Source organism: Lepidochelys kempii, chromosome 17 (assembly GCF_965140265.1).
Source record: "Lepidochelys kempii isolate rLepKem1 chromosome 17, rLepKem1.hap2, whole genome shotgun sequence".
NCBI classification, from domain to species: Eukaryota; Metazoa; Chordata; order Testudines; family Cheloniidae; genus Lepidochelys; species Lepidochelys kempii.
Genome location: NC_133272.1, coordinates 17,147,191 through 17,170,357, shown reverse-complemented (window position 1 = coordinate 17,170,357; position 23,167 = coordinate 17,147,191). Strand labels below are relative to the sequence as shown.

General features: G+C 44.0%; 1 protein-coding gene across 1 annotated transcript in view; it reads left to right on the top strand.

The window, feature by feature from the left end:
- Positions 1-22,394: 22,394 nt before the first annotated feature.
- LOC140899674 (protein spinster homolog 3-like) overlaps positions 22,395-23,167 on the top strand; it is a 46,100-nt gene continuing 45,327 nt past the window's right edge. Inside the window, exon 1 of the mRNA XM_073315550.1 lies at positions 22,395-22,653. Within this exon, the coding sequence (XP_073171651.1) occupies positions 22,428-22,653 (226 nt within the window). The 5' untranslated portion in view covers positions 22,395-22,427. The remainder of the gene's footprint in view (positions 22,654-23,167) is intronic.

Genomic DNA, 23,167 nt, shown 5'->3' with positions numbered 1-23,167 from the left:
AGGGCTGGAGTGGGGAGTGTCTCAGGGGTGCAGGCTCCAGGCGGCGCTTACCTCAAGCGGCTCCCAGAGCAGCGGCATGTCCCCCCTCTGGCTCCTACACGGAGGTGCGGCCTGGTGGCTCTGCTGCGCGCTGACCAGTCCACAGGCACTGCCCCTGCAGCTGTCATTGGCTGTGGTTCCCAGCCAATGGGAGCTGTTGGGGCGGTGCTTGGGGCGGGGTGGCATGCGGAGTGGAGTCCGCTGGCTGCCCCTATGCGTAAGAGCCAGAGGGGGGACATGCCGCTGCTTCTGAGACCCTGCTCCCCGGCTGGAGCGCCGGAGCGGGGCAAGCCCCAGACCACACTCCCCAGCGGGAGCTCAAGGGCCAGATTAAAATGGCTGACGGGCCGGATGTGGTGCATGGGTTGTAGTTTGCCCATCCCTGTTCTAGAGCCCTGCGCAGATACAAAATCTGTATCCGCGTCTGATCCATGATCCCCAAACATGGTCTGTGGATAGCCGCATCTGCATCCACAGATATAAAGCGGATACCTGGAGATTTGCAGGGCTCTGGCTATAAAATTTATCCATTCGTAATCTGCAAACATGGTCTGCGGATATCGACAGATTTGCAGGGCTCTTACCTACTTCAAAGAGCCATGGAAGCCTCTACATAAGATTCTGGGGAACATCTAAGCACGATTGCTGGCAAATAGCTGAATGTGTGGGATGTGTTATGGAAATTATGGATGTATTATGTGATTATGGTTGGCAGACCTGCTGAATTAGCAAAACAGATAGATTTGGGAGTCATCAGTAGCTGTGGACCCGATTCTCCTCTCAGTTACCAGTGAACTCTATTGTCTTCTGGAGGATTTGGCCTTGTGAGTGGGTTTTTGTTGCTACTTCCACTAGACTTATTTAAAAACCTGCTCATGCCCTTACATGGAGAAAAGTATAAAACCTAGAGCATTTTGGCCCTTCCTTTCCCAGTCTACAAGATTATTTTTGACAATAAAAGCACTTACAACAAAGAACTATTCTGGCCTGAAATTCTGTATGGCAAAATGGGGCTTAATCTTGCTTCTGTCTGAAGTCAATGGAAAAACTTTACTGACTTCAGTGAAGCAGGATTGAGCTCTGAATCTGCAGCATAACTCCACTGAATTCAACATTTCTTGGGGGATAAATTTGTTTTCATATGTACTCCTGTCTATATACGAGGTATAACCAAAGCAGCTATCGCTTTAGAATTTTAGCTTTTCTTCTGTTCCTCTGATCCTTGTTTTGATGAGGTTTGAAAAATGTTGGTAAGTATGTAACAGTAACTACAGATGAGCTGTTCTACAGAGAAACAGTTTCAAAACAGATAGGAATCAATTAAACATCTGAATCTTAAACAACCATTTGGTTTTAAGCAGCCTAAAGCCCTTTAAAAGGCTGATGTAACTGTAAATGTGCCCTTAGGAAAAACATAATTTTAAAGTTGGTGAAAGGGGGAAAGTCCATTGTATTCCTGGAAACTGATGCAAAATGTTTCAAAAGCTGCCGTATTTTGGGTGCATCGATATTTGGGTGCTAGGTGCTTGAGGCATGGGCCGTGAAGCCTTATCTCTTTAAGGCCAGTAATTCTGGGGAATGTAGTCTTGGAGTTATATTACTGATCATGTGAGCAAGGCCAGATATAAAAGGAAAAACCTGATGCTTACTCTGGGAGAGACTTGGATAGAATAGGTGTTGTGTTTGGGTTAATCTATGGAGAATGCCTTGGAAGGAGCAGTGATTTTTGGAGCTGAGGAAAAAGAGGCATAAATATAGTCTGGAGAAGAATTCCAAGAAGGAGTAAATGATGTGCAAATGTAGCCTTGGGCTTAGGCTTTGTGGACAGATTCCTGGTGAGAAGGAGCCTTGAGGGGAAGAACTGTAAGGTAATTGGAAGATAGTCTGAAGAACTGCTAGAGATTTTATGGTGGTGGCAGAGGTGAAAGTAAGCCGGTCCAGTATGCTGTGCCGGACCGGACCAGCTTCCCCAGCTGTGATTTAAAGGCCCCGGGGCTCTGGCAGCTGGGCTCCAGCGGTGATTTAAAGGGCCAGTTGGCTCCAGCTGCTGTCAGGAGCCCTGGGCCCTTTAAAGTGCCGCCGGAGCTCTGACAGCGGGGCTTTAAATCCCTGCCCGAGCCCGGCTGCCAGAGCCCCGGGGTAGCGGCGGCAGGGCTCCTGCGGTGATTTAAAGGGCCCAAAGCTCTGTGGCAGCTAAAGCCCTAGGCCCTTTAATTCGCCCCTGAGCCCTGGGGCTCTCAGCCACCTCTGCAGCTGGTAGCTCCGGGGTGATTTAAAGGCCCGGGGGCTCCCAGCCACAGCCGGAGCCACGGGGCCTTTAAATCTTGATTGGCCTCAACTGGAAGAGACGGGGCCTTTAAATCTTGATTTAAAGGCCCCGCTTCTTTCAGTTGAGGCCACGCCCTCTCAGGACTCCAATTTACCATTAAATCCTTCAAGTTATTTTCACCCCGGGTGGTGGTGAATCACACTCTAAGAGCGGTAGCTTTGTTTGAGACTTCATTAAACCAGAATGATCTTACCTTGAAACTGGTAAGTTTGTGCAATTACACCAAAAGCACTAACAGATGGGGAAACTGAGACATGGTCCACCCAGGAATGTCAGGACCAGGATAAGCTGACAGTGTGACAGATGTCCAACTTGATACAGCCTGGTCTTGATTCTTCAGAAATGCTGTGTCCCCAGTTCCATTTGGTATTCTATTGTTCAACAGTGCAATTAATCGTGATTAAATTTTTATCGCGATTAATTTTTTTGAGTTAATCGTGTGAGTTAACTGTGATTAATCGACAACCCTAGTATAATGCCACTGAAGTTAGTGGTTATATCAGTGTAAAACTGGGGTACATTAGAGGGGAATAGCCACAAGAAATTTTGTGTTTGACTCTTTTGATGTCCTTGGACCTGCCATTACATCTCATCATATCCTCATGTCTAAAAGGGGGTACTAAAGAGTGTTGTGAGAATTAATTAATCAATGGGTGTAACCTTGTGATTTTTTTTTTTTTTTTAGGTGAGTTGGAAGATTTTTGCTTCCTCACTTACAGAGTCTGGTCTAACTCAAAAGAAATCCAGTTTTGTAGCACTTTGCAATCTATCAAGTGAATTTCAGGAGAAGAAATATGGAGTAGTCAGTGTTTAGATTTGGCTTGTCTGAGGTTGCTATGTTGTCAGAAGGACACAAATTTAAGTATTCTCATTTGAAGAAAATAAGAGGCTACACTTCTGTAAATGAGAATATGACATGGTCTCATGATTTGACGAGAGGGCCGGGAGCCAGGAGTTAAAATACTGGCTTTGGTACTGACTCCTTTTCTGGTCATTGGCTGTTCACTTAACAGCTCTTCCTCAGTTTCCTCAACTGTATAATGGGATTATTATCTAGCTCGTGGGGGTTTTGTGTAGATTAAAGCACTTTTGTTAAAATATTTTGCATTCTTCAAGTCTCTGTAGAATGGGGATGTTGCTGTATATTCATGTGATCAGGAAAGACACCAAATTTGAGGCAGTAGTTCCCTGTAAATGTCATAAGTGGAAAAGTTATAGAAAGGGAAGACTATACTAGTGCGCTAGGTAGTTAGGACTGTTGTCCTCTTTTAATCTGAATTAATTTGTTACCCATTATCTCCTCCAAAAATGCACTCTAGAGATAACTGTACTTACAGCCCTAGTGCTTGTCTTCCTTGTACATTACAGGCATAACTTGTGAAGCTTTTAAAATGATAGATGGCCAAAATTAACTGCAGTGATAGAGAATCTTCTGTCTGAATGACATTTGACTACATAACACTAAAAAACAGTAATATGAGTTGCATCTTCTATTGCAGTAGCACAGAGCCTTGGAGAAACAAAAATATTTTTAAAAAGTACACACATTATTGTCAACAGTTTATCTCAAACTTGGTGCACAAAACAAAAGCCAGCTTCTATCCATGGCAAGTAACTTTTTTCCCTGGTATTTGTTAGTATCTTTCAATCTGTAACCAAGGAGTATTCCTACAGAGACCAATGGGAGCAATGGCTCTGGGTATGACTTTGTATAGCAGAGCCCTAAGAGGTCATCAGCAAGCAGTGAGGCCTTGTCTATGCTAGAAAAGATTTTGCACTTTAACAATACTGGTATAGTTAAATCTGCAAAGCCCCCTACTGTGGATGCAGTTATACCAGCATAAAAGTGCTTATTTCAGGCTGGGAAGCAAAATAAGCTACACTAGTTTAACTGCTTCCACTCTTGCACTTACGTTGGTATAACTATATAGGTAAAAAATTGCATCCCTAACCAAAGGTTAAATCAGTATAAATTTTTCTAGTGTAGACGAGACCTAGTAACTCCTGACTCAGTTTTCACAGATGCCCGAGGGAAGGAAACGCTATAAAGTCAGCTACTGGGGAGAGTGCGGGGGGCTGAACTAAAGGGAGAATGCCTTGTGGAGGAAGGTTTGCTATCTGGCCACTTTGGTGCTCAGGTCATGCTCAAGTGTTGGGTTCTTCTTGGCTTGATTTCTGGTCATGTAAAATTAGTGTTTTTGTTTTCGCAGCTATTGTGCTCTGAAGGGGGAAGAGAAACACAGGTGGCTTGAGTTATATTTGTCTGTTCAACCAGTTGAATCACTCCACCAGCTTACACTTGTTTCCTTAACTTCTGTTTTTTCCAGGAGCATCTTCATGCAATGGGCCTGAACACATTTCACCAACACAAGTGAAGTAAGCCACAGGAGTACAAGCCCTGTAAGGTAAGGAAAATCACTATATTACAGACTGGAATATTGAAGCATGGAGGCCAAGTGACTTACCCAGGATCAGAGTATTCCTAAATTGGAATTTTCATCTTCTGTGACTGTCCAGGGCTTTATAAACGAAGTCCTACTCAACTCCATTTAACATGTCATTTACATTGGTAAATCCTTATAGCTTTTATTCAGAAAGGTAGTCCCACTGTAGTCAATACCGTAGTCACTATGTAAAGCTGTAGGATCAAGCATATGGATCGCTTTCAGCTTTAGAACATCTTTAGCTTATGAAACAACAAGGTTGCTTCACAAGGTAGCATGGCTGAAAACTAAGGATTACTACATTGGAAGCCAATCGGGTATATTAGAGACAGTGATTGAGTAGATTATTTATAAGGCCTGTTTTCTGACCTTCCTTACAGAAACGGAATAAAGAGGGAGACCATAACTGCCTATTCCTAAATGAGTCAGAACAGTAGCAGAGACCATCATTTTTCACCAAAAGAAAATATACCATTCTACACTCATAAACCTCAGTATGCTGCCTGCTCACAAGAACAAAGCAGGCAAGTACCTGCTAATACTCCATTTAAAATACAAGTAAGCCACACTATTATACCTGCCTTTCCAATTTACTTGGATGCGGGTTTCTTCTATATGCTTGAAAGAGACTACAGGTCACAACTCTGTCCTGACAAACTCTAGCAGACTACTCTGCTAGAGACAAAGTAGCAGAAACACCATGACAATAAAATTCTGGTATTGGCATCTTGACCCTTTGTTTCAGGAACGTGAAATAAAACAGTGACAAAACAATTGTCTGGTGCAGTTTCAAGGTGGGGAACAGCCAACATGTCTTTGGGTAGGGAAGAAAACAATGCCTAAATTTCTGTAATCGTATGTAATCTTGTGTTAAGTACAGTGTGCCTTCAGAGGCCATGTTCACACTTATTTATATTTGGATATGGATGCTAGATGGAAGTGGAAAAAATTAAAAAAGGAGTGTCTGCTTTGGTAGCCAATCCTATGAGTATTTAGTGATCCTGCAAGTAGTTGACCATAGGCCATGTGGGCAGGGCTGTCAAGGTGTTCTGACTTTGATTTCTGGTTGACACACACTGCAAAAGCCACTGTTCCAAGAGAGTGAGATATTTTCAGAAATGTTTTAAAAATAAGGCCAAATGAGAGCTCACTCAAAATAAGAATCTCAGCAGGTCTTTCTTTGTGGTTTGTCTGTCTATCTTAGGTGTTTATATTGCCCCCATCACCATAGTATCTGAGCACTTCACAGTCCTTCATATGTTTAGCCTCACAACACCCACGTTTTACAGATGTAGAACTGAGGCACAGAGACTTGCCTATGATACATAGGGAGACTGTGACAGAGCAGAGACTTGAACCCAGGTCTCCGGAGTCCTCAGCTAGTGCCCTATTCAGTGGGCCTCCTTCTTTATTTGGTTAGTATGCTGACCCCAAAGACCTGCTACATAATATCTTGTGACCACCAGAGACTCATAACAGCAGATTATCCTGGGCCTGATCATGCTCCTATTCTAGCAATCTGAGTCTGGGATCATGCCTGATGTTTCATGACGAGTAGGACGGCAGATTTGTCACATCATTTTTTTAAAATAAAAAATCACAGAGAAGTTGTGAAAAGAAAAGGAGGACTTGTGGCACCTTAGAGACTAACCAATTTATTTGAGCATGAGCTTTCGTGAGATACAGCTGTAGCTCACGAAAGCTCATGCTCAAATAAATTGGTTAGTCTCTAAGGTGCCACAAGTCCTCCTTTTCTTTTTGCGAATACAGACTAACACGGCTGTTACTCTGAAACCTGTCATTATGCAAGGCACTGCATTTAGCCGTATGGAGTGGAAATCTATCAACTGCATGAAAAAACTTGTACAGAGAAGTTGTGGTAAATTTAATGAAAGTCATGGGTTTAGTGACTGCTCAGTGATTTTTTTATGAAAAAATGCACTGGCAAATGAGGGGGGTACTGCCTACCTGAAACAGCATCCTCCATCCTGGCATCGCAACCCCAATCATGGCCTCGGTGGGGCCAAGGGTTGTGGGGGTGAGGGCACAGCTGGAGAGTGCGCCTGCCCCACATTCACCTCAAGCAGCAGCAGCTCCTGTGTTCCACAGGGCTAGGCCCTGGGGTTGAGAGTGAGCTGCCCCAGAGTCACCTTGGGCACAGACAGGGCCAGCTCCTGATGGAGGGATAGCCAGGCCAAACCTGAGTGTTGCTGCAGTCCTGCATTCCTGGTCACAATGCCCAGCCCACAGGATAGGAGCCACTGCTGCAGGGTGAGTCAGTCTCTGTCTCTCACATTCACACACACACACACCATGGATAAATAGGAAAATCCATACTATTCATGACTCCCCCATCCCCCACCACTGTGACAGTCCTGCAGCCATAATCATGAGTTACTCAATATCTCACTCTGATTCCTTATGCTATTGTAACCCTTCTGCCAGATGGAGCCGGCAGTAACCAGGGTCAGGTTCTATATCTAGGGGTTCCTTTCTAATAGAACCATGGAAACATTCATACAACACAGAACCGGCTCAAGCCCCTACCCAATAATCTGGGAAATGTACACACCACCCCTGGATGCCTCTGAGAGGCAATACTTCCCCATTCGCAAGCACAGAGTCTGAGTGTAGAAAAGAAACTTTTCATAAAAGGAGGGAAGTAACTGGGTGTTAATTTGGGAAAACGAGGCAAACAGAGTTCATACACATAAACCACGAGTAAAAGACCCACCCTCAAATAGGTTGGGCAGTGTCTTTTCCCCTCAGATTCTTAAATCCAGCAACCCAAAAGTCCCTTTCACATGCCCGACACTTCTCTGCACCCCACTCACAGTTGCTGTCCCTGGTCAGTACAGACCCAGAGTTCAGAGGTGTATCTACAGAGTTCACCTCCCCCCCTGGGTGGGGTAAAGAGAGACCTTATTTGCTCCACTGCTCAAGCACTCATTTGCTGCCCCTCTCTGTCAGCCACTCTGCTGGCTGCTCAGCGCAGCTGTCCACCTGCGCCCTGCTGGCTGCCTGCTCACCACACCTCTCCATCAGCCGCCCCCATCGTGCCCCTCCACTGCACCAGCCACTCCCGTTCACCAGCTGACTGTCAGTCACCTTCTGCTGCCACCTGCCTCTCTGCTGTGACCTCTGCACATCAATCTCTTAGTAATTTTCTGCAAGCTGGGCAGAAACACTGCCCTTTCTCAAGTTATTTCAGCTCTCAGTGATTTTTATCTCTTAGCAGGCAGAGCCAAAACACAGTCCTACCACAACTGATTTCAGCTTTGATAGGGCATTTAACATAAGAAAGAGGTTCCTACTGAAGCCTATTTAGCTCTGTTCTTTGAACAGTATGGAGTAACAGGTTAAACCAGTCTAGGTAGGACCCTTGATGAGGGTGTGCAGCCTCCTGGGTGGGGATTCCTGTCCCCACCTGTGATAAATGAAGGAGGGGGGTAGCTCCCTTTTATGAACACCCAGCCAGCCAGTTAGCTATAAAATCCTTGTTCGTAGCTGTTCTCTACTTGGTTTACCTAAAAAGAGTTTAAAAAGTCCATAGATAAAGGGAAGGGAGTAGGCACCTGACCAAAAGAGCCAATGGGAAGGCTAGAACTTCCTAAAAATTGGGGGGGGGGGAAATTCCCCTTTGTCTGTCTGTTGTTCTCCAGAGAGAGGTGACAGGGCAGGAACTATGCTGTAAAAAGCTTGTGCCAGGTATGAAAATAATCAAATCATACCTAGAAACTACTTATTCGAAACCCCAGATATGTAAGTAGATCAGGAAATGTCTAGGAAGACACGATTAGTTTTCTCTCTTTTATTTCTTTATGGCTTGTGGACTCCTCTGTGCTAACCCCAGGTGCTTTTGTTTTGCTGGTAACCTTTAAATTGGACATCAAGAGCGATTTTAATGCTTAATCCTTGTAATTGTTTTTTTTAATCTAGCAAAAAGCCTAAATTCCAAATGTATTTTCTTTCTTTTTTGTTTTTAATAAAATTTACTTTTTTTTTTTTTTAAAGAACAGGATTGGATTTTTGTGTCCTAAGAGATTTGTGCATATGATGTTTAATTAGCTGGTGGCAACAGCTGATTTTCTTTGTTTTCTTTCTCAGTTCTTCCCGGTAGGGGGTGGGTGAAAGGACTTGAGGTATCACACAGGAAAGAATTTGCAAGTATGCCTTCCTGGATGCCAAAAAGGGGTTTTTGTACTTGGGTGGTGGCAGCATCTACCCCTACAAGGTCAGAGAGAAGCTGTAACCTTTGGGGGTTTAATACAAGTCTGGAGTGGTCAGTATTAAATTTTAGAATCCTTGCAGGTGCCCACTTTCTGCACTCAAAGTGCCAGAGTGGGGAATCATCCCTGACACCATCCTCTTACTTTCACAGGGCTCTGGCATTGGAGCCCCTGGCTTAACGACATCCTTTCAGCTGAAGGTGACCCCCCTCATTTGGGACAGGTTAAGCACAGTCCTGCTTCCCTGTACTCCCCCAATAATTACAACATTTTGGTAACAGCATTTCACTACCCCTGCATTCAGTACTAAAGTGATTTGTAACCAACACCCACCAAAACTGATTACTTTGACACTGCTCTATGTGCTGAATATCTAAGCAGAGCAGGAGCAAACTGTATTTACATAAACACACCCAAGTCTCTCTCTCTCCCAGCTAGTTGTCCGGGAAGCATTCATTCAGACCCTGCTTACACTATGAAAATAGGTTTTTACTACTGAAAGATAAAAACAAGAATCTAGCAGACAGCGTAGTAGCATATCACATTAGTAAATCCCTAACAATGCTTATTTATCACTATTGTATTTAAAATTCTACAGCCACAGAAATACTGAGATTGTATGAGATGACAAATGCAGACAAACAGTATGATAACCTGGAATGATACAGTACTCTAGAAATGAGACTAGTTACCGTGGATTGCTTTTAGGTCCCTCTAGTGATGTCCTCCTGTGCAGACCTGAACTAAGGGAAAATGGGGGCGCAAAAATATATTGTAGATAGAAAAGTGAGTTAAGTTTCAGGCATGTGGATTGCAGCCAAGGTGTTGATTTGTTTCCAGTCAGAATAGCACATCCTCAGAGACAGTTCTCAACTCCCTGGAGAAACAGATGAAGGAAGACTTCCTTTAAGCACTCAGAAAGTTTGAATGTATACCACATGCGTATTTATATCTGGAATGATGTCAACAGACCGTTCATGTTAATGATTGTTTGCTTGCAAGTGATAGCAATGCTGAAAACCTAGATATGTATCTGTGGTTTATACTGTAGACCATTTTCTTCAAGAATCAATACAACAATTCATACAAAAAGGGATAGCTCAGTGGTTTGAGCATTGGCCTGCTAAACCCAGGGTTGTGAGTTCAATCCTTGAGGGGGCCATTTAGGGATCTGGGGCAACTATGGGGGATTAGTCCTGCTTTGAGTAGGGGGTTGGACTAGATGACCTCCTGAGGTCCCTTCCAACCCTGATATTCTATGATTAAGGGGGAAGGATAGCTCAGTGGTTTGAGCATTGGCCTGCTAAACCCAGGGTTGTGAGTTCAATCCTTGAGGGGGCCATTTCAGGATCTGGGGTAAAAATTGGGGATTGGTCCTGCTTTGAGCACGGGGTTGGACTAGATGACCTCCTGAGGTCCCTTCCAACCTTGAGATTCTATGAACAACAGGCAAAACAAAGCACTAAGAACCACGCAAGGAATTCTAAAAACATGCTCTACCTTAGAGTCTGCTAGATGAAGACAGTAGTGGGGACCATATGAGTGTGTCACAGTTTAATGTATTTATCCTCTCCTCACCCCTCTGAGGGTAGTACGGTTATCCTCATTTCACAGATGGGAACCTGAGGCACAGAGACTAAGTGACTTGCCCAAGGTCAGACGACGTCTGTGGCAAAGCAGGGAGTTGAATCAGATTCTCAGGCTTGCACCATAGCTTTTGGACCATTCTTCCCCTCTATAAGTGACAGCTCTTGTGTTTATGGAATAAAATATATACTACCCATAAATAGCTGCGTTCTAACTGGCTGTGGCTTTTCTAAACTTTATCAATCAATGACCTGGGTGTAGAAAATGGACGCTTCAGAAAAGAGCATAATCATGGTCAGTATAATGGTAAGCATAGAGTACACTAATCACTGGCCAGAACTTCCCTTTCCTTTTCACTCTCAAGCAGTAAATTGTAGGCTGCCCTCCATACTGGATATGGCTGCCTTCCAGTGATGCTGTATATAGCTTGTGTATGAATTTGGGATGAAAAAGGCTTTATGAATGTAAAAGAATCTCCAAAGGTGGATGTATGCAATGGTGAATCATACCTAATACAGGTGTGGTTGGTTACGTCTAATGTTACAAGAAGGCCTGGTGAAGAGCTGCCGGAAGAACTTTCCTTGGTGAAACTATAGATGCCATGTATATGACACCACTTCCATGTTGGCTAGCTCTTCAGGGATGTTGTCAGACATTTCACTGTTTTTCTTGCTTGGAGTTCTGCCACTTAATGGTCTGTACCTGGAAAATTAAAACCTTTTTAGGGATTAAAACATTTTGGGAACACTACATGATATTGGTCTTACCTTATACTTGCATTTACTTCAGTTATAATTAATGTTGGTTTAAATACTTGCCACAATTAGGTTATAACAAACATTGTTTTCAGTTGCTTACCTACATAGTTCTATACAGAAGGCTCTATTCTCTACCCTTGCAGCGTCCTAACATTCTAGAGCAGGGGTTCTCAACTTTTCCTCCCTGAGGCCCCCTTCAATGTGCTATAAAAAGTCCAGGGCCCGGTGGGGGCTTCAAGGCAAGGGTCTTGGGCATAGGCATAGTTTGACTTCTATTGGGGGGAGCCCGGGGCCAGCGCTCCAGGGAAGGAGTGCCACCTCCACGCCCTGACTCATCTCAGCAGGCCACTCGCCTGTCTGGGTTGCGGGAGGGGGTGCAACCAAAAATTATAACTCAACGGTGGGGGGCTTACCTCAAAAAGTTTGAAAACAGCTTTGGACGCAGGAAGGGGGTAGCTAGGGGCTGTGTGCAGGCAGGGGGTAGCTGGGGCTGTGTGCACATGGGGTGGCTGCGGGTGCAAGGAGGGGGTAGCTAAGGGCTGTGTGTAGGCAGGGGGTAGCTCAGGGTGCAGGGAGGGTGTAAGAGAGGAGTACTAGAGGCTGTGTGCTGGGAGAGCTCCCCTGTGGTCCCTGTTCCCAGAGGGGTCTGCCAGCCACGGAGCCGGGTCTCCCCACCCTGGCAGCTCTTACCAGCTGCCTCTGCAGGAGCAAGGGGGGCTGGGACTCCAGAGCTGAGGAGCAGCTTCAACCTGGGGCAGCAGCAGGAGAGGAGGGAACGCTGCGGCTGCCTGCTCCATGGCACCAGCCAGAGCAGCAGCTGCCCCGTCTTGCGCAGTGTAACAGCAAAAACAGCAGCTGGTTCATTTTTCCACCAATAGCAGTTACCTACTGAGCCTGCTCAGTTTGGGTGGGCATTGCTCAGTACAACCTAGATAGGAAATTCTGCCATGGGGATCTGTTTGTGCCACTACATCGGTTCTGTCTTCCCGCCTCCGACCTGGCCAGGGGGTGGGGAGAGCAGTGGCGGCAGGTTTGTATCATATTTGGTGGTGCCTAGAATGGGTCCAAGTCCCGCCCCCTCACCACACCTGCCTTGTAAGCTGATATATATTTTTAAAAATAATGTAAAAATGGACTGGAAACAGTAAGCGTTTAACAGTTTCCCTATATTGCACAATATCACTATTGTAAGAAAAATGTATTTAACTAAGAATATCAACTTTATTTATACTCTTTTGAATACAGAAACAACCAAGCACTCTTGGATCAATAACCCTCAAAAGCAAAACACTCAGTCTAATTCGCTATTGTACTCCAACCAAGTAAATCTTGACAGCCAACACTGATGAAAACTCCTTTTCTGATCTTTTAGATTTGCCGGATCTTTCTGTTGTCTAATTTCATTTTGCAAGCTGAGTGTTGAAAATGAGGCCGTCACTTGCTGAATTACCCTTTTGTTCTTTTTCTCTGGGTAACTTTATTAAGAATTTATGCATTGTTGATTATTATTACACAAAATGAATGGGGTGGGGCCAAGGGGTTTGGAGTGTGGGAAGAGGCTCCAGGTAGGGCAGAGGGTTGAGGTGCGGGGGTGAGGGCTGCAGTGTGGAACCGGGGATGTTGGGTTCACGGTGCAGGAGTGGGCAGAGGGTTGGGGTCAGGAGGGTGAGGGCTCTGGCTGGGGGTGCGGGCTCTGGGGTGGGGCTGGACCGGGGATGAGGAGTTCAAACTTTGGGGTACAGCAGACAGTCTGCCCTGGGGCTGGGGCCAGATAGGAGGACTCCCCCCAGCCCTCTCCCTGCTGGCAGTAGTGAGCTCCAGGGGAGGGTCCCCCTCTCCTCCCTCCACCCCCTGACACTCACCCAAGCCCCAGGCTGCTGCTCAGGAGAGCCAGACAGGATAAGCCCCCTCGGAGTCGCCTGTCATAGGGGGTAGGCTGCCATACTGCTGCGCCTCTTCCCTCCACAGGGAGCTGCCAGTGGCCGGCAAGGGAGCGCAGCGTGGAGCTGCAAGGGGCAGCCGCCCAGGGCACAGGTGAGGCAGGGACGCTCAGGGGAGGCGTGCGGGTGGGGCTGGGGGACACTCCGGGGGAGGTGCACAGGGGCAGCAGGCGGGACCGGGGGAAAGACTCGGCCCCGAACATTGGTGGAGCCAGGCCCCCAGCGCCCTGAATTTGCTGGAGCATGGCTCCATGGGCCCATACAACTCACTGCCCCGGGGAGAGGATGCGGGGGAGGTGTGGAGTTGCCCCCTGGACTGCCGTGCTCTTGCACTGCAATTTCGGGGGGAGCAATGCCCTCCATGTCCCCAACTCTACCTATGGGCTCAGGGCTTCTGCCCCACAGGGAATACCAGGGCTCAGAGATTCAACCCCGCGCCTCCCGGATTCAGCCCCACGGGAGGCACCATGGATCAGGCTTCAGCCCCATGGCAGGCACCAGGGATTGGGGCTTCAGCCCTGCGCCTCCTGAGAGTTCTGGCTTCAGCCCCATGGGGGCACTGGTGGGGATCGGGGCTTCAGCCCCACGCCTCCTGGCTCGAGCCCTGTGGGGGGTGCTGGGGATTGGGGTGTGAACCCCACGCCTCCAAGCTTGATCCCCGCCGGGGCTGCTAAGGCTCAGGGTCTGGGTTTCAGACATGGGACCCCACAATTCCCTTGAAAGGGCTCGCGGACCCCTGGTTGAGAATCGCTGTTCTAGAGGACAGCCTGTATTTTTATGATAATTTGGTAACTCATCATTAGTCATGTTAAGTAACTCCTTATCTGTTGTTGCATCTTAATTAAGAGAGAATCCAATGGATAAGTGACTAAGACTGCAGTGATCTCTAAATGGTCCTTCCAGGGTTTAGTCTCTCACCTGGTACAAAAATGGTCAAAACAAAGATTAAGCAGTATTGTTAAGACGTTCAATGCTGTGGCTTTCCACGTGAGTTTCACAACTAGATTTTGAAACTTTGATTTGTGACGAGAGGGCGTCCTTACAGTTTTCAGAAATGGATTTGTTTTTATTTCAGCTAGATACGTGAATACCAGATAAATGGTGGTCCTAGGCTGAAAAATGTTACCAGTGCTGTCTTGCAAAATGGGGAGACCCATGAAGACCAGCTACATTGGTTATCAAAATAATATCCTTAGGCATAGTAGATAATGGCCTTTACTAGCTTACATAAATTATCATTTGCTCTTATTCTATGCTTGAATGAATCCCAGATAGAACAGAAAGCAGAATTCCAGCTTCATACTCCTTCAGCTGAAGTTATGGCAAAATGCTCTCACTGCAAATCAGTCAAGATTTTTCTTGTTGGGGAAAAAGGCTAGTGGGATTGTGTTGGGAGCTTGCTTGTGTTAAATGTGGATGGGAGGGAATTCAGAGCAACTTTTAGTGCTAAACACATGTAACTCCACTGAAGTCAGAGTTGTATGGGTGTAGTTAAGAAGCATCGTGTGTGGCTTATTCAGATAAGGCAGCATAAAGTTTTGGTAAAGTCACATTTTAGTTCTCTTTCCGTTGGCAATAGTAGATGGGTCTGAAATAAATCCTCTGATCTAAACATCCCCTTAACTCTGTTGAAGCTTGTCTCTACCTGTAGTTTAGGCCCATCTCCTTGATATGTACAAATAACTCATGCACACTAGAAATTTTACAAAAAAATTATCTACTGGAAATACAGAACCAAATCTCATTCCGTCTGGCATTTGTGTAATGCCAGTGAAGTCAGCGGGATTGATGAATCTAATGGAGGAGAAATTGTCCCACAATAGAGCATGGTGAAAACAAACAAGGATGGGATGGCTAAAAATTAGTAATCGTGCTCACAAAATGTGAAGGTTGGTTTGACGAGGATATTTTCCCCATATATGTCAGTACTAAAGACCAGTCTGACTTCTTGTATTATCAGAACATTTTTATAAAAAGATGTTACTTGTGAAGTGTACTGTACTCAGAAGACTAACTTGAAATAAGTCTGCTAGCTTGCACAATTCAGACCTTCACACATCTTCATTTCATGCTATGATAGCCCAGGAAAGCAGAGCCAAATCAACCAAGACTTGAATGAACTGAAACAGTGGTTCCCAAAATGTCACCCCTGGTCTGCAGGGTACTTGCTGGTAGTCTAATCATGTTGTGCTGGTTCTCAATTTTCAGCTGCTAAATTCCATTTTTAAAAGTTAAATATTTTCCTAGTACTACTTTTCCATGTAAACAACTACTGCAATTACCATTAGAATTATTAGATGAAACCATTATTTCATCACCAGTGAGTAGTCCAATGTTAGATATCAGTGCTGGGTAAATTTGGCAAGCTTTGAGTCCAGAGGTTCTCAAACTTTTGTAGCCACACCTTCATGATGGCACTGACCACATCCCTCACAATACCTATTCCAATGTGACTAAAATCCTGAAAGATGTACGTAAGTCAGAAGGACACCTGAATGCCAGAAAGATGTACACAAATTGTACTCCAGTCACCTTGGAGATTTACTCCGGTTACCTTGGAGTATTACAATATGGTCTCTTGCTAGAATTAGAGAGGCTATTGGCATTCTGCACTATAGTGCTTCTGAAGTCCCAAATCACAGTCACTTTCATACCATTTCACATTGCAGACTTCTGTAACTTTCTGTCCCTCTTAATTGCCACATCTGTCATTGCTAGATGTTGGTTCAAATAGCAAATCAAATTTCCATCTCTTCAGACATGCATCAGATTCTAATGTCTGGATCCAAAACAGCTCCAATGTTCTTGGTGCTGAGTTGGATCCAAAATTGGAAGGACTCTATTTTCTAAATGTGGTTCAAATACAGATCAAGGTGACATCTCAAAAATCTTGGCTGTGGAACCCAAATCCTCATGTAAATCGGATCAGATTCAAACACTGCCTCTTTGGCTCACTTGTGGTTGTTACTGCTTTCCATATATCACCTTCCTATTGAACCTTTCATGTTAGTTCCCCCTACTCACCTCATGTACTAGGCTGCCTTTTCCCCCGAGTTGCATTTCACCTCATCTTCAGTTCTTGCCATGCAGTGAACTCTTGAGTTTGGTCACACTGCCACCCATATTGCAGGTAATTGCAGCAGAATACTGAGATTCAGATTTAAAAATCAGGTAATCTCTTTACACAATTAAGCTTCTATCCCATTGTTATCAAATGTGTAGTAAAATTAAACACCTCAGTACTGCAAGCTTGATTCTCGTCTGCCCTTGGATTCACATGCACAGCTCTAACTTTTCTTGCTGTAGCTGTGGGAAGGAGGTTATAGGGAGCATATGTCTTCTTTCCTCTTGCAAACAGAAGAGATGGATCCATTCCTAGCCCTTCAGTGCCAGTTCTGCTACAGATTTTGCTGCTTGATCCTGAGTGAGTCAATTAACCTCTGTCTTGGGATCTGTGTAGTGGAGGTGATTTGGAGCTAGGTGAATACAGCAAAAACTCTCAAGTTTGTTTGTGATTTGAAACAAACTGGCTCTTTTGGTTTCAGAGAAGCAGCTGTGTTAATCTGTATTTGCGAAAAGAAAAGGAGTACTTGTGGCACCTGCTCAAATAAATTGGTTAGTCTCTAAGGTGCCACAAGTACTCCTTTTCTTTTCGGCTTTTTTGGGTTACCTTTCTGAGACTGTCCTGGCAAACTGGCTTACCTTCCAGACTGCTCACAAAAACAGCAAGCCTCAAACTAATATTGCAGAGTATTTGGCCCTAAGAAGGTAAAAGTAGACAAAAATATATTCAAAAGCATTGATAGTAAATGGTGGAAAATCATTTCAAGCAAAACTGGTGTCTTTACATCAGTTGTCTATAAACTCTCCTCTCTAGGTCTCTAGGCACGTCATGTCTGAGAGCAGCCTTTTAACTGGATTTAATGAAGCTGACAGAAATACACTGCTAGTTGCTATAGTGTGAGTCTTCCACAAATCTTAGCTGGCTAACTTAGCATTGCTTTGGTGGGCTTGCCACCTCTGCATCAGCTGCCTCCTGTTACACCGGTGTTCTGTTTCTTCCTAACATGGGTGGCTGTGCAGTCGAGTGTTGTGGTCAGGTGCGGATAGGGACTTGAAGGTCTCAGGCTGTGTAGCTTGGTACTCTGAGAAGGTGCAACACAAAGATCCAACAGAACTGCTGGTCAGGTGTTAAGTGGATGCCAGGGTGGGTAGGACACTTTTTCAGTGAGTAGTATCCAAGCTGAACTCAGTCATTTAATCACCCCAGGTAAAACAAACCCACTTCCTAAATGCATAAAGCTTCTACGGCTTGGCCAGCTGAGTAGCAGGAGACCTGGTCTAGCTATTACCACATATTGCATATATTCTTCTGGAGATTCTCAGTTGTGTCTCCCGGGTTCAAAATACTGTAAGAAAATATCTAGCTGCAGGTGTGGATTAATGCCTACAGCCTAGAATAAACAGTTTCTAACTCTCTGCTGCCATAGAAGGATTTAATGGCTGGTGACTCTTTTGCGTGACACAGCTATTTAAGTTTTAACTCCCAAATGGAGAGTAAAACAAAGGGGGCAGGTATGATATTGGGTCAGGAACTATGTATTTGCATTGTATTAATACCTAGGCATCTTGTTGTGTCAGGCAATGCACAAACATAGTCGAGAATCTGTTCCAGAACTTTCACTCTGTATTTGTGATTAAGTGAGATGTGTGAATGAGAGAGACAAATAAGGAGAGGGCATGACTAGGTACAAGTGAATCTGTTGTATAACAAGCAGTTGTATTGCGTAGCCATTATCAGATGGCAGCATTTTGTAGGCGTCATAGCAGAGATCAGTCATGAGGTGATAGTTTAATTTGGGGATTTTTTTTTTTAATGGAGTTTTCCCCATGCCTAATGGGAGCATGTGAGAACATAAACGTCTTTGTGGGAGAAATACTAATGGGCAGTATAGGCTGGCATCTTTGGTAGAGCAATGATGATGGCTGTCATGTCCAGAAAAACTGATAGGGTGAGGCTAAACCTTGAAGGGCCACAAACTTAGGGCTGACATTGGAAAAGAGGAGTGGATGGAGGGATCTGAGGGCATGTGAGATCCGAATGGCAGCAATTTCAGTGGAAGATAGCAGAGTTGAGATGCAAGATGAGGGCCAGGATGAGAGATTTTGGTGGAGTGGAGAGAGGAAAGGCCAGATCCATAGAATTTTAATAGAAATAAGTAATAAGAATTAGATATGGCCTGGATGTGTGAACCTAATGAGAGGGCAGTGTCAAAGATGACCCTTAGATTATGGGCCCAATGTGCTATGGGCTACTTTCCATGGGAGAGCAGGATGTTACCCTTGCTTGGTAACTTGGAGTTTTTTCTAGCTAGGTTGGGAGGGAGAAAGAGGTTTTATCAATATGCAGATTATGAGTGATTTCTTGCCTTGCTGATTAACAATACTCTCATTTAGCCATTTTAGTTTCTATTCTTGGGGAGAGGAATTTATGACCTTGGCTGATTTGTGGGTCCCTAGCTTGTGTCTCACATGGTGTGAACCATTTTTTATTTACTTCTAGGTGGCTCTGGCTCCTATTTTGGGATAAGTAGAGATGGACAGCATTTCTAATTTCTTTTGAGGGCCAGAAGGAGTTAGTAGTTATTGGTCCTTCAAGGCATATCTGTTCTATATATCTCTTACACGAGGTACTTGACAACAAGTGCAGTAGCTGATGTTCAGAATCTTGTGACAATGCGGGACAAACCCTGGAGCCAACAGAACCTGAAGTTGTGTGAGTGTGGGAGGAAGAGGGGATTTAGACTATCAGAAGTGGAGGTGGGTCCTGAGTAGCCTTCCATTAATGCCTGCTCCTGAAGCACAGACGACTCGATTAGGTAATGAATTGGGTAGGGTGGGGCAGTGTCTCTATACAATTAATAGAGCAATAGATCCATCTTGCCCTTGTTTTGAAGGGATGCTTAAAATAAAAACAATGGATAGCTAAAACTATGAAGGAATTTTCATTTTTAAATTTTGGTTAACTGCATATATTCTTTGTTTTGCTTAGCTTAAACAGTGAAACTCAACTGGTCTGTTTCACTTCCTGTTTACAATCAGCCTCACTTTCTGGTTAAGCACTAGAACAATGGTGCTTTTTGACTTTCCAACACCCTAGAACAATATTTTTACTAACACTTTTGAAAACCCTTAAACTAACTTGTAATATTAGGCCGAAACATAAGCTGCCTTAAAAAACAAAACCTACTGAAACCTAAATTACTAAAGTGTTACTTTAAAGGAGAAACTTAGCTATTGAAAACATAACCATGGCTGCATCCAAACTTCTAACACTCCCAGAGATACTGTTTCACTGGCCGTAATATTCAGTGTCTGAGTTTAGTTGAATAATGCTAGGGCAGATTAACAGTCAATGTTTCTGAGTGTTACACTCTTTAAAAAGTGTATTACTTATTAGTAGTGAAGCTGGCCCACAGCAGCCCATTGTGTGACTGAAGCGTGAACGTGATATGAAATACAACAGGAACATTGGACAAGGCATTCCATATCTTATGCTGCTTTTTCGTACTTCAGTGACATCTGGTGGCCCACTATCCTGTTGACTTAAACTACACTAATTATGCCAAATAGCTATTTCCTAGGAAAACAAACAAACTAAAAGTATATTGGTGTTCATTCACACGTATTCAGGATTGAAATCAGAGCACCCCCTTCAATTTCCTTAAAACTTAACTGTGTTGAAAGATTAATTACTGAAATCAAAACAGCAGTCTGTCTAGTTTAGGAATACTTAGATATGCAAGCTCAGTTTAAGAATTGCTATCTCCAGCCTAATTACCAACAATGGTAGCTTACTTTAATTGCAACAAGGTTCTCTCACCCTTTATTCAGGTATTTGTAGCCAAAAGGAATGTGACCACTTGTATGCACTAAAATATAGTTAATCCTTTAGTTACTGGACTAAATATCCTCCGAACCGCGTTGGGTGACATGTGAAGCAGAATACTTGTGGCAAAATTAAGCTATTCTAATTGTCATATGCAATTGGTACAGAGAGACAGTACTGGAGAAATGTTATGAATTAGGTTTTGGAAGAACTATGAACAAATGAGTTTTTAGAGTATATCTATTGAAAAGATGTTTAGTTTGTAATTAAAATGTTCTTCCTTTAGTTTTTGCAAAACTAAAATCTTGCTTACATTTCACCAGGGGCAGAATCAAACCCTCTGGTTCACAGAGAGCCAGATCTTCAAGAAAGCAAGACCATAATATTGCAGTTTTTGTCCACTTGCAATTGGGGCCAGAGTGTCAAAGGAATTCAGCATGCTAGGTGCTGATTGTCAAAAGAAATCTGGCCCCAAGTGGGAGATACTGAACGCTTAAAAATGTGACCCTATTGCTCTATCTCTACGCACAGCTCACCAATGATGTCATTAGCTATTCCTCCTGGAATAGAGGTTAAGTGTCTGCCTCACTGTTGCACATCGGGCCAGACACTACACTGCTAAGTCACACCTTACTCATGCTGCAGTCTATTAAGGGAGTTTAAAGATGCTACCACCTGAAGTTGGTAATGTGCAAGAGTGACTCACAAGACATGTGTGACGGGTTAGCATTTTTTCTCTAACACTTAGATTTGACCAGTCTGTGTTCACAGAATGTTTCTCTGCAGTAGTTTCTAGAGATTTGCTAAAATAACTTCAGAAGGCAAATGCTAACTTCTAAAACAAGCACTTCAGCGAGTCGTTGCAAGCACTTCACCATGAATATGGTCTAGCAATTGACATTCCATTAGAATACTCAAACAGTAATTCCAGTACCACTGTATCATCAAGTATAGTTGGCCTCTGTATGATAAAGTCTTTGTGTCTCCTGTGTAAGGAAAATAAGAGTCCTTGAGCTTTTCCCCCCTGTTTATCCTAAAACTTCACTTAACTACATCACAAACAATTCACAACTTGGATTTCGTTTAGTGAGCAGGTCACTGACTCTTGTGTCCTGCAATACTCAAGTATCTGTGACCAGAAGCTTCACAGGAAATCACAATATTGCAGGTGCTGCTGCACTGTAATTTTCAAATCTCTCTTTAGTGTTGTATTTGTGAGGCTCAAAACTAAGCCTAAAAATAAGCTTGGAAAGACAATGGTCCACTGCCTGATTAGAGGAGGAAACCCATGGTGGTGATAATGCCTGCCTAATCCTCTCAGAGCCCTTTTCAGTATTCAAATTTTGAAATGAAATTCGTCCATGATTTTTGGCAAAATGCAAGGAGAGAGAAGGAAGTTCCTTCCTTATTCCCCCCCAAATATGCTAAAGTGTTCAGTTTCTGTCAGCAAAAATCCCTACAGTAAAACATTCTGAGATTCCATTGGTAGATCAAATAATTATCCACTTTCCCTTAATCCTGATTCATGTGGAGTCCGGTAGTAATATCTGAGATATGTGACCTGCATCACCACAGTATCAGAGCATCAAGATCTTTTAATGTATTGATCCTTGCAACACCCCTGTGAGCAAGGCAGTGCTATTATCCCCTTGTTACAGATGGGAACTGAGGCAGAGACTAAGCTCACACGGGAAGTCCGTAGTAGAGCAAAGACTTGTAGCCAGGTTTCCCAAGTCCTAGGCTAGTACCCTAGTCACTGGATCATCTTGTCTCTCCTCCTTTTTTCCCTCTGCCAAAGAGGCCATCTTTGGTTCTAAAGAGTCTCCCTGAGTCCTGGCACCTGGGAAAGGTTATTATTAAGATCTTCTCCATTCACTCTTTGAGACCTTCACAGAATTGTGTAGTACTTTTTCTTCATGCACAACGGGTTATCTTGTATTTACCTTGTCCAATCTTGCCTTGAGTGCAAGGTAGAATATGTTTTGCAACTTAAATTTCTCAGCAAAGCCCACAGGGCTGGATCTCCTTTTCCTGCAGAAGCTCTATCATGGGAACCTTAATTTTCAGTGCAAGTGGCTAGACTTGTGGGAGGATCGTCATTTCAGGAAATGACTACACTGCGTGAAGTTCCTCATAACTTGATTGCAAAATTGAGACTTCACTTAATGCACTTAGGAAAGACTTTGAAACTTGCCTTTATGCACTGTGGATCATGCAGAACTCTGTGCCAGAGGAGTCCAGTGGAATGAATGAGTTCACAGGCCTTCAGTCCCAGCAGCCCCCTGGCTCACAGAGTTATGGGGCTACTGCACCAACTACAAGTACTTCTCAGTTCTTACAGACACCAGGAAATGTTTCAGCAAAGAGATCTTACCTAGCAGTTGGTGTGCTGTGCTATATCAACTTACTCAACTACATGGATTGGTTTATTGTATCAGGTAAGACTCTTCCTCCTCTTTCTTAGAAAGAACAAACTACAGTTCTCAGCAACTCTGTTCACTCCACAGTTAACGGGGAAACCTCTGGCTTTAAGCTGTTTATCTGTGAAAATAAAAGTAAATTATTCAGAAACACAGACTGTTTAACACTTGTTTGCTTTGGTCTGTTGGTCACACTTCCTGTCAAAGTGCCATTTATAGATTTTAATAATTGTTAAATGTCCATAAACTTTTAAGCAACCTCCAACTATTCATGTCTATAACATGTGTTAATCATTTATTAACCCTTAAACCATTTATAAATGGAACCCAGGTATAAAGGGCAACTGATCTGGTTCTAAGTAATGACTTTGCAGAGCTTTGACAAAGATGCTTTTCTGGGGCTGTAGACAGGCAGCTCACAACATCTACCTCCTGTAGGCTTTTCTCCCATCTGCCTGGGGAAGTGAGTGGGGGATTACTGCCCTCTGCTTGCTTTAGACAGTGCTCCCATTGGAACTAGTGAGCCTTGCGT